This window comes from Mobula birostris, unplaced genomic scaffold (assembly GCF_030028105.1).
Source record: "Mobula birostris isolate sMobBir1 unplaced genomic scaffold, sMobBir1.hap1 scaffold_388, whole genome shotgun sequence".
Taxonomy (NCBI): domain Eukaryota; kingdom Metazoa; phylum Chordata; class Chondrichthyes; order Myliobatiformes; family Myliobatidae; genus Mobula; species Mobula birostris.
In genome coordinates, this window is record NW_027276964.1 from 240,373 (window position 1) to 252,274 (window position 11,902).

Consider the following 11,902-nt stretch of genomic DNA (forward strand, 5'->3'; position numbering starts at 1 on the left):
CGCCCCTCTTTTACTTTTTATATATCTGTAAAAACTTTTGGTATCATTTTTGATATTATTGGCTCAGGGTAAGGAAACCCTGATGGACCTTCAAACTGTAGCCAGGGCTGCAAATTACAATGTGAGATAAAAGGCATGTAAAAAGGGCGATGTTGCGATCGTCATGGGGGATTTCAATATGTAGATAGATTAGGAAAATTAAATTGGTGCTCAATCCCGAGGGAGGAAATTTGTAGAGTGCCAATGAAATGGCCTTTTTTAGCAGCTCAAAGCTGAACCCACGAGGGGATCAGCTACTCGGGACTGGATGTTGTGCAATGAATCAGAATTGATTAGAGAGCTTAAGGTAAAGGAACCCCTAGGGGACTAGTGATCACAATATGATAGAGTTCACTCTGCAATTTGAGAAGGAGAAGCTAAAGTCAGATGGATCAGTATTACTGTTAGGGGAATTACAGAGGCATGCAAGAGGAGCTGGCCAAAATTAATTGGGAAAGAACACTGGCAGGGATGATGGCAAAGCAGCAAAGGCTGGAGCAATTTCAAAGGTGCAGGATATATACATTCCAAAGAGGAAGAAGTATTTTAAAGACGGGATGACACATGTGGGTGGGAGTTGTGACAAGAGTGGGGATAATGTGTGGATGGGGCAGCTGTAGGGGTGGAGTAGGGGTGGGGGAGAGATGTGGAGAGGGGGAGGGGGTGTGGGTCCAGGTGAGGGGTTGGGGGAGAGGTGTGGAAGAGGGAGGGGGTGGGGGTTCAGGGTTGTTGATGAGGGGTTTGGGTGAGGGGTAGGAGAAGGAGAGGCTGGGAGGTTCAGGTGAGGGTTGGGTGGGGTTGGGGAGAGGTGTGGGAGAGAGGGAGGGTGTGGGGGTTTGGTGAGGAGTTTGGGTGGGGATTGGGAGTTGAGGGTGTGGGTTCAGGTGTGGGGGATTGTTGGTGAGGGGTCTGGGTGGGGGTTCAGGGTTGTTGGTGAGGGGTGTGGGTGGGGATTGGGAGTCAGGGGTGGTGGTTCAGGTGTGGGGAAGTGTTGGTGAGGGGTGTGGGTGAGGATTGGGAGGGATATGTGGGGGTTGTTGGTGAGGGGTCTGGGTGGGGATTGGAAGCTGGGGGGTGGGGGTTGTTGGTGAGGGGTCTGGGTGAGGATTGAGAATTGGGGTGGGGGTTCAGGGGTGGGGAGTTGTTGGTGAGGGGTCTGGGTGGGGATAGGGAGCTGGGGGATGGAGGTTCAGGTGTGGGGGTTGTTGGTGAGGGGTCTGGGTGGGGATTGGGAGTTGGGGGTGGGGGGTTGTTGGTGAGGGGTCTGGGTGAGGATTGGGAGGGAGGTGTGGGGGGTTGTTGGTGAGGGGTCTGGGTGGGGATTGGGAGGGAGGTGTGGGGGGTTGTTGGTGAGGGGTCTGGGTGGGGATTGGGGTTCAGGTGTGGGGGGGTGTTGGGTGAGTGGTGAGGATTGGGAGCTGGGGGGGTGGGGGTTCAGGTGGGAGGGGTTTCTGTTGAGGGGTCTGGGTGGGGATTGGGAGTTGGGGGATTGGGGTTCAGGTGGGGGGGTTTCTGTTGAGGGGTCTGGGTGGGGATTGGGGTTCAGGTGTGGAGGGTGTTGGTGAGGGGTGTAGGTGAGGATTGGGAGGGAGGTGTGGGGGTTCAGGTGAGAGGTCTGGGTGGGGATTGGGGTTCAGGTGTGGGGGGTGTTGGGTGAGGGGTCTGGGTGAGGATTGGGAGGGAGGTGTGGGGGTTCAGGTGAGGGGTCTGGGTGAGGATTGGGAGAGAGGTGTGGGGGGTGTTGGGTGAGGGGTCTGGGCGAGGTTTGGGAGGGAGGTGTGGGGGGTGTTGGGTGAGGGGTCTGGGCGAGGTTTGGGAGGTGTGGGGGTTCAAGTGTGGGGGTTGTTGGTGAGGGTCTGGGTGGGGATTGGGAGCTGGGAGGGGGTAATCTCTTACCTGCGGCTGCAGAGACCGTGATACCAGAAGGGAAGGCCATCCCCCTGTCGGAGGCCGTCTGCCTGCGTCTCCTCGAACCACCTCACCAGCTCCGACTTCACGGCCGTGCTCATGGCGACAGCGCCCGGGGTTTCTCGCCAGGGCCCCCCTGCTGCTCAGATCTCAGACCGCGTTCCATCCTTGGTGTGAGTGGGGAGAAGGGAGCATGCATCATGAAACATTCAACATCGAGTGCAGAACATTACAGCGCAGGAATGCGCAGAACGATACGCCACAGGAATGCGCAGAGTGGGCACAGGAACACGCAGAACAGTAGAGTGCAGGAATACGTCGGCCCTTCACGATGTGCTGAATTAATTAAACTTCTTGGTAAAACAGATTAATGACTGAAACTTTATTGTTCTGCCTGCGTTGCACTTTCTCTGTAGCTGTTACACGTAATTCTGCATTCTGTTATAGTTTTACCTAGTTCCACCTCATTGCACTGTGTGATGATCTGATCTGTAAGAACAGTATGCAAGACAGGCTTTGCACTGTGTCTTGATACACTTGATAATAATACAAACTAAATGAATCCCTTCTGACCAAAATGTCAGCCTTTCCACTCAGAGTGTCGCTGCAGCACATTGTGTGTGTTACTCCTAATGTCCGAGCACCTGCAGACACTCGTGTCTCCCCCGTCTGCCTCTATTGCCTGCACATCCACGAAGAATTCCTTAAGTGCCGCTCTCATACCTGCCTCTGCCAGCACCCCAGGCCCCACTTTGTGTGTGAACCACCATGTCCTGCATATCTGCTTTGAGTTTACCCCCCTCATTTTAAATGCACACCCTCTGATATTGGATATTCGGGGTAAAGATACTGACTGTCCAATCTATCTTTGCCTCTCGTGATCTTATAAATTTCCAGGCAGCATCCTTGGTGAACGTCCTCTGCACCCGCTGCAGAGCCCCCACATCCTCTAGCAGTAACGGGGAGACCAGAACTGAATGCAGAACTCCCAGCTGCATCTAACCAGCGTTCTGAATGTTTCCAACGTGACTTTCAAAGCCCTATCTTCCTACACAGGCCCGACTTCACCAACTGCCTCTATGCCTTATGTGGCTGCAGCCTCTGTTCCTTCCCTGAGGCCTTCAGAGACTCTTCAGGGAAGAAAGCCCTTCAGCCCATCCGGTCTGTGCAGACCACCAACCCCCAGATCCCCATTTCACCCTCCCCCACATTCCCAAGAAGAAGACAGGCTCCAAGGCTGTCAAGCCGAGGGGTGGTAGTGGGGACGAGCTCCCTCTACATAAAAGTGCTCCTCACGGTGTGCACCTCAAATAGCCTCTGACAACCAAGTCCAACTCCTGGCCTTCTCGTGTGGTTTAGCCTCTAAGCCCAGCGGAACTGTTTCTACTGACAGGAGAAGGGGCGAAAGTGGGTTCTGGCGCCTTAAAACCAATGCTTCAGGTGGATGGAGTTCGTCAGCCTGGGAAGGCGGTCCATCTAAGAGAGGGAAAACTCTGATTTCAAATCTCTGCTGCCTTGCGGCCACACCCACTCATGGGAGAGGCTTCGGGAGTAAACCCTGAGGACAAATCCGGAGCTGGAGTCCCTAAGGCAGCCCGACGTTGCCTTCAACCTCGTTCTGGCAACTCCCGCGACGACACCGGTGCCAAGCTGTATGGGTCCTAGTGCCCTTCCCTTGGACAACATCGGTGTTGTGGAGAGGGGAGACTTGCAGCATGGGCAACTGCCGGTCTTCCATACAACCTTGCCCAGGCCTGCGCCCTGGAGAGTGAAGACTTTCCAGGTGCAGATCCATGGTCTCGCGAGACTAACGGATGCCATCACCACATTCCCACCAACTCTGCTCAGATTCTACGTCCTCATCCACACACCGGTGTGGGGGGGGGGGAGGTTAAGCCACGGACCCCAGACACCACTGAGATGTGGGAGGAAACCAGAGACCCTGAACCACGCGCGCGCGCATACAGACACACACATACACACACACATACAGACACACACACACAGGCATGCGCACACACACACACACACACACACACACACACACACACATACACACACAGGCACACACAGACAGACACACACACACATACAGACACAGACACACACACACACACACATGGACACACACACACACAGAGATACACACACCCACACACACACAGATACACACACATACAGACTCACACTCACACTCACACACACACATACATACACACACAGACTCACGCACACATACACACACACACATACAGACACAGACACACGTACAGACACACACAGACACATACACAGACACATATACACACACAGACACACAGAGACACACACACACACATGGACACACACACAGACAGACACACACACCACACACACACACACACACACACACACACATATTCAGACACACACACACACATACAGACACAGACACACACACATACAGACTCACACACACACACAGAAGCACACACACATACAGACTCACACACACAAGCACACACACACATACAGACACACACATACACACACACACACACACACACACACACACACACACATACAGACTGACACACACACACAGATACAGACACACACACACCCATACAGGCACACAGACACACACACACATGGACACAGACACACACACACACACACATGGACACAGACACACACACACACACACACACACACCAGGAGGTAGAGGTGGTTCAGTGACCTGCGTCTCCATCGCTCGATGCCCGCGTGAAAGTGAGAGGAGGAATTCATTTCCTTGGAGCCAGCAGGGACAGGCCCTTCAGCCCAACTGGCCCATGCTGACCAGGATGTCCGTCTAACTAGGGCCATTTGCCCATGTCTGTCCCATATCCCCAACCCTTACCTATCCACCTACCTCCCCAGGTGATTTTAAATCTACCTGCCTCAACCACTTCCTCTGGCAGCTCGCTCCATACACTGACCACCCTCAGGTCTTTATACTATCAAATCTTTATACTTTCTCCTCACTTCTGTGCCTCTGGCTTCCCCTGGAGAGAGACCGTGATGACTCACCTTACCTGTGCCCCTCATGGTTTACACACCTCGGTAGGGTCACCCCTCCGTCTCCTACGCTCCGGGGAATGAAGTTGCAGCCTGTCCAGCCTCTCTGCGACTCACTCCCGCCGGTCCCGTGACATCCCCACAAATCTCTGCTGCACCGTTTCAGAATCAGAATCTGAGTGAAACTTATGCTTTTCAGGCAGCACTACAGAGCAAAGACATAAAATCACTACGGATTACAAAATCACTGGTGTAGAGAGAGGAATAGTGGTGTCATGCCGATAAACTGTTCAGCTTTATAACACCTATTGTATAACGAGGTAACCAAGCACTTCAGTTATAACCTCACCAGCGTCTCGTACAACTGCAAAATAATGTGCCAGCTTCTCTAATGTTCTGATGAGGGTCTCAGCCCGAAATGTCAACTGTTTACTCTTTCCCATAGATGCTGACTGGCCCGCTGAGTTCCTCCAGCATTGCCCCTAATCAATACCCTGATTGATGAAGGCCTTCTTCACCACCCCGTTTATCTGTGAGCCCACTTTCAGGGAACTATGTACCTGTACTCCTCAGAGTCCACTACAGTCCACACAGATCTCAAAGTCAAAGGCAGAGTATGTTTGTTATCAACGTACTTGTACATCACCATTTACAGACCTGAGATTCATTTCCTTGCAGACTTTCACAGGAAAATAAAAAAATATACAATTGAACTTAAGAAAAGCTATACACTAACAAAGACTGACAGACGCATTGTGCGGATAAATAAATAATACTGAGAACGTGAGTTGTACAGCCCTTGTTTACTGTTCGCCGTGAAAGTCCTACCGTCCATCTGACTTCCCAAAATGTAACACCTTGCACTTACCCAACTTAAACTGCATTTGCCATATCTTTGCCCACTTACCCAGCTGTGCAAGAGCCCACGGTAATCTGTAAACCTGTTCTTCCACCATTTTCATGTCATCTGCAAACTGAGTAACCGCGCCTTCAGAATCAGAATCAGGTTTACGAACACTGACAATATGCCGTGGAATTTGCCTCATACGTTCTCTCCAAGTACATTTTTAAACTGATATTGAGCAACGAGCATCTCACCATCGGTCTCTGCAGCACACTGCCAGACACAGTCCGAGAAATGACCATCCACCATCACACGAGGAATTCTGCAGATGCTGGAAATTCAAGCAACACACATCAGTGTTGCTGGTGAACGCAGCAGGCCAGGCAGCATCTCTAGGAAGAGGTACAGTCGATGTTACAGGCCGAGACCCTTCTTGAAACGCTGACTGTACCTCTTCCTGGAGATGCTGCCTGGCCTGCTGCGTTCACCAGCAACTTTGATATGTGTTCCACCATCACTCCCTGTTTCCCACCAGCGAGCCAATTATGTATCCATTTACTGCAGCTCGCTCTCCCTGGATCCCGTGTGATCTGACTTCACAGAACAACCTTCCTTGCAGAATCTTGTCAATGGTTGTGTTACGTAGATAACATCTATTTCCCTGCCCTCCTCTATCCTCTTGGTTACCTCTTGAGAAAGCTCTAACAGGGCCCTCAGATCGGGGACTGAGGGGGACCCAGACGAGTGGGACAAGCTCAGGCTAGCACGGATGAGATGAGTCGAAGGGCCTCTCTCCACGCTGTGTGACCGTACGACCCACTGGACGGACAGGCGTGTGAGGGGTCTCTGCTTGTTGCTGTTGCAGAGCAGGAGTAATGGGGGAGGAGGGCTTGAGCTGACAGTGTAGACGGGGTGGGGGGAGCTGGGGTTTAGCGGGTGAACTTCAGATCAGGTTAGCTTGGCTTTATTTGTTACACGCACGTCAAAACACAGCGACCAACACCGCCCGAGGATGCGCTGGGGGCAGCCCGCATGTGTTGCCATGCCCACAATTACTAACGCTAACCTGTACGTCTTTGAAACGCACCCAGTCGCGGGGAGAACATGCAAATTTTTTGTAGGCAGCAGCGGGGCGGAACGGAACCGCCGATCAGCGATCGCTGGTGCTATAAACCGTCTCAAAGTCCCGGCAGGAAGGGTGAGGACAAAGGACAGGAAGGATGACTCCCCCCACCCCAGGGGAAAGGGGGTGTGGAGGGAGGCACCGCAGCCAGTTTAGGGACGTGGTGAGTGAGCAGGGCAGGTGCACGCAGAGTCAGCAGATTTCGCTCGGCAATGGGATACTCCCTCCCTCCTTCGTCCCCAAGTGTCCAGGAGTCAGTGCAGAGTGGTTTGTTAGGTTGGGTCCTGGGATGGTCATAGAGCCATCAGCCGGCAGATCCTTCAGCCCACTGTATTCCTACTGGCCCACCTACAATTGATCCCATTCCCCAGCACTTGGTTCATTCCCCTCCCTGCCTCGGTCATTCAGTACTCGTCCAGATACTTCTTCAATGTTGTGAGAGTCTCTGCCTCCACCCCCCTCCCCAAGGGTGTGCCCCGGATTCCAACACGCCTCTGGGGAGGAGATTTTTCCTCGGATCCCCTCTCACACACCACAGCCCATCACACCCCACCCTTGAGTAGATTTACAAGGAATGCTGTCGCAGGAAAGCAGCATCCAGACCAGGCTCCGTTCTCTCTGCTCCCTGCTCTCTCTACTCCCTCCTCTCTACTCCCGTCACTCTCACACCACCAGGTTCAGGGGCTGTCGACAACGACCAGGCTCGTCAGCCAGTGTGGATGACTTCACTCAGCTCAACACTGAACTCATTCTGCAACCAATGCACTGACTTTGAAGGACTCGACAACTCACGTTCACGATGTTAGTATTCATAACTGTGCAATTTGTCCTTTGCATCTTGTTTCAATTGTTGGTTTGCTTTTGTTTGCATCCTTTTTCCCTGCACGTTCGTGTTTGATGGACTCATTGTTTATGTAAAAACGCAAACACGAGGAAATCTGCAGATGCTGGAAATTCAAACAACACACCCAAAAAAATGCTGGTGAAGGCAGCAGGCCAGGCAGCATCTCTAGGAAGAGGTACAGTCGACGTTTCAGACCGAGAGCCTTCGTCAGGACTAACTAGCTCTTCTTTCAGTCAGTCCTGACGAAGGGTCTCGACCTGAAACGTCGACTGTACCTCTTCCTAGAGATGCTGCCTGGCCTGCTGCGTTCACCAGCATTGTGTGTGTGTGTCATTGTTTATGTATAGTTTTTAGTAAAATTCTATTGTATTTCTTTTTCCCTGTAAATGCCTGCAAGAAAATGAACCTTAAGGTATCATATGGTAACATACTCATAATTTGATAATTAATTTACTTTGAACTTTGAGCTTTAAACCCACCCCTCTGGTTTTAATCTCGAGAGATTTTACAGGTGCTGGAAATCTCAGAATAACACACACAAGATGCTGAAGTTCAAGCAGCGTCTGTGGGGGGGGGGATTAAATAGTCAACGTTTCTGGCCGAGACTGTTTATTCTCTCTATGGATGCTGCCTGGCCTGCTGAGTTCCTCCAGCATTGTGTGTGCATTGCTCTGGATTTCCAGCATCTGCAGAATCTCTTGTGTTTTTCACTCAGCAATACGTTGGAATTCAGAAGAAAGGGGATGACGAAACGGAAGCATTATTTGCGACGAGTGGACTGAAACGTTGAGACGGACAGCAAAAGGCCGGAGATTCTGCAGATGCTGGGGGTCCACAGCCATTGCTACAAAATGCTGCAGGAACCCGGCAGGTCAGCCAGCGTCTACGGAGAGGATTAAACGTTCGATGTTTCAGGCTGACACCCCTCGTCAGGACTGGAAAGGAAGGGGGCAGTGACCTGAATGAAGGGCCTTAGCCCCAAACTTCGGTTGTTTATTCGCCTCCATAGATGCTGCCTGACCCGCTCAGCCCCTGGAGTTTTAGGACCTTTGATCTGAGGAGAAGTATTGACTGTCTGCTCTGTCTGTGCTCCTCGTTTTGTCAGGTCCCCGTCAGCCTCTCCAAAGGAACTGGTGCCGGGGCTAGACATGGGATCTCACAGACTCACGCAGGCTGAAAGGCCTCGTCCTGATCAGCTCTCCTCAGGGTGTTGTGGGTGCACAGAAAGATCCCATTCACTGTGCAGGAGAAGGGATTTCTGGGGTCCATGCTTCCCCCAGCTGCTGACAGTCACCCTGTCGATTTGTGGAAGTGAACGTTCTGGCAACCTCACCCTACCCCTGCCGAGCTCACAGAGAGAGAAAGTGGAACGAGAAACAGCCGGGAGAGGAGAACAGGCCTTTCAGCCCTCCCACCCCCTTCCAACCACACGCTCACATCCATCCCCATTTCACTCTAACCCTTCACTCACACACCAGGGGGCAATTTATAGCGACTGGTTAACCCGCCAACACTGCACATTGGATGTGGGAGGGAACTGGAATAGCCGGGGGAAACCCATAAAGTCATGGGAAGAACGTACACACACACACACACACACACACACACACACACACACAGAGTCACACACAGACACACACACACAGAGTCACACACACACACACACACACAGTTACACACACACACACACACACACACACAGAGTCACTCACACAGTCACTCACACACACACACACACAGAGTCACACACAGACACACACACACAGAGTCACACACACACACACACACAGTTACACACACACACACACACACAGAGTCACTCACACAGTCACTCACACACACACACACACAGAGTCACACACAGTCACTCACATACACACACACAGTCACTCACACAGATACACACACTCACACACAGTCACTCACACACACACACACACACACACACACACACACACACACAGTTACTCACACAGATACACACACACACACACACAGTCACTCAGACTAACGTACACTCACACACACACATTCATATACTTAAACAGACACACACACTCACACAGTTTCACACACACACACAGCTGGAAGTGGGAACTGAACCTGGTTTTCTAGAGCCATAAGTCAGTAGCCTCCCACTGTGCCCTCTAGCATTGTCAAAGGTTGAACCAGTGTGTCCTTGTACAGAAAGTTATAAATCCGAATCAAAGACAGAAAGTGCTGGAAACACTCAGCGGGTCAGGGAGCGCTTGTGGAGAGAAAAACTGGGTCATGCACTTGAGTTTACCTCTGATTTTTATTTAATCTGTTGACTGCCCCCCCAAACTTCTTAATTCATCTGCAAATGGGGCACGTTCCCCAACAGTCACTGTCACCTATCTCCCAATAACTCTCTGCCACCCACCCTCCCCCTTCACTATCCCCTCCCAGCTTCTCACTTCATCCTCCCTCCCTCATCCACACACCTCCCACCTCACCTAGTCTCACCTATCACCCACCCCACCTTATTCCGGTTTCTGCCCCCTTCCTTTCCAGTCCTGATGAAGAGTCTCAGCCTGAAACGTTGACTATTTATTCCTCCCCGTGGATGCTGCCTGACCTGTTGAGTGTGTGTGTGTGTGTGTGTGTATTACTGTGGAGATTAGATCCCCCAATTCCGTCTCCTTAAACCTCCCCCACCCCCCCGAGATCTCCTGTGAACTCGAGGTGAGCAATGCTTTGTGTATATCACCAAAACATCTTCCCACGGCCCGACATTCACTGCCAGCTCTCCCACCCCCTCCCCTCCCCATGCCATTCCCCGATCCCTCCTCACCGGGTTCCTTGGGGGTGGGGAGGTGCCTGGACCCCCGCCTGGCCTCTCCCTAGCCTTGGAGGGGAGCTTGCCGAGCAGGCCAGTGTGTCTGGAGTTCCGATTCAGCAGCCCGTGGGCAGGAAGCTGCCTTGCCACAAAGGCAGCAGGAGGTGTGATCTCACCGACAAAGCCTTCGCTCTCACACGTCATGGAAACTGTGGACCGAGGACAGGGCCAGGCTCACTCCAACCCCCACCCCCCTCCCGCCAAGTCCATTGCTTTCCGCCCAGGTCCTCGGGGTTAGGGTGTCCTCATCACCTACGCCACTACTGGGATCTTGCTGTGCCTGGGTAATGGCCAATACAGCTCAAAGACGTGGGTGATATCTCCCACCCTCTTCCTGTGTCCCCTTCCATCTCCCTTCCCCTCCCTCTCCCTCCGTCTCACTCCACCTCCATCCCTCCCTCCAACTCTCTCTGTTCCTCCCTGTCTTCCTCCACGTGGCAGAAAGGTAGCGTAGTGGTCAGCAGAACGCTTCACAGTACCGGCGACCTGCATTCAGTTCCTGTCGATGTCTGCAAGGAGTTTGCACATTCCTCCCGTGACCACATGGGTTTCCTCCCACAGTCCAAAGACCTACCGGTTGGTAGGTTGATTGGTCATTGTAAATTATCTTGTCATTAGGCCGGGGTTAAATTGGGGGATTGCTGGTCAGCATGACTCAAAGGGCCGAGGGACCTACTCCCACTATATCTCAATAAATAAATAAAGATCTCCCCTCGCCCTCCCCTCCCCTTTTCCACTCCATCTCCATCTCCCTCCTTCTGTGTACCTCCTCTCCCTCTGACTCCTTCCATCTGTCCTTCCCTCCTCTTCTCCCTCCAACTCCCTTCATCCCAAACCCTTCCCTCCTTCTTCCTCCAACTTCCTCTATTTCGCTCCCCCTCCCTCCATCTCACTCCATTTTCATCCCTTCACCTCCCTCCTCAACTCCAACTCTCTGCATCTCTTCCAGCACACTTCCCCTGCCATCTCTCTCCAACTGCCTCGATTTCCCTCAATCTCCCTCAGCCCTCCTCCAACCCCATCTCTCTCCAACTGCCTCGATTTCCCTCTTTCTCCCTCAGCCCTCCTCCAACCCCATCTCTCTCCAACTGCCTCAATTTCCCTCTTTCTCCCTCAGCCCTCCTCCAACCCCATCTCTCTCCAACTGCCTCGATTTCCCTCTTTCTCCCTCAGCCCTCCTCCAACCCCATCTCTCTCCAACTGCCTCAATTTCCCTTTCTCCCTCAGCCCTCCTCCAACCCCCTT

At 52.5% G+C, this 11,902-nt stretch overlaps 2 protein-coding genes across 6 annotated transcripts in view; both read right to left on the reverse strand.

The window, feature by feature from the left end:
- Positions 1-10,745, reverse strand: part of LOC140193109 (uncharacterized) — a 43,143-nt gene extending 32,398 nt beyond the window's left edge. For 2 of the 5 annotated variants that reach the window (XM_072250517.1, XM_072250512.1), the window contains exons 1-3: positions 10,613-10,745; positions 4,999-5,191; positions 1,936-2,114 (exon numbers count right to left, since the gene is read on the reverse strand). In XM_072250517.1, the coding sequence (XP_072106618.1) occupies positions 1,936-2,048 (113 nt within the window). In that variant the 5' untranslated portion in view covers positions 2,049-2,114; positions 4,999-5,191; positions 10,613-10,745. The remainder of the gene's footprint in view (positions 1-1,935; positions 2,115-4,998; positions 5,192-10,612) is intronic. The other 3 variants (XM_072250514.1, XM_072250513.1, XM_072250516.1) reach the window with 3 other exon arrangements.
- The window catches only part of LOC140193112 (leucine-rich repeat-containing protein 71-like), a 37,163-nt gene continuing 30,360 nt past the window's right edge, over positions 5,100-11,902 (reverse strand). The window contains exons 9-10 of the mRNA XM_072250522.1: positions 5,894-5,960; positions 5,100-5,191 (exon numbers count right to left, since the gene is read on the reverse strand). Coding sequence (XP_072106623.1) covers positions 5,100-5,191; positions 5,894-5,960 — 159 coding nt within the window. The remainder of the gene's footprint in view (positions 5,192-5,893; positions 5,961-11,902) is intronic.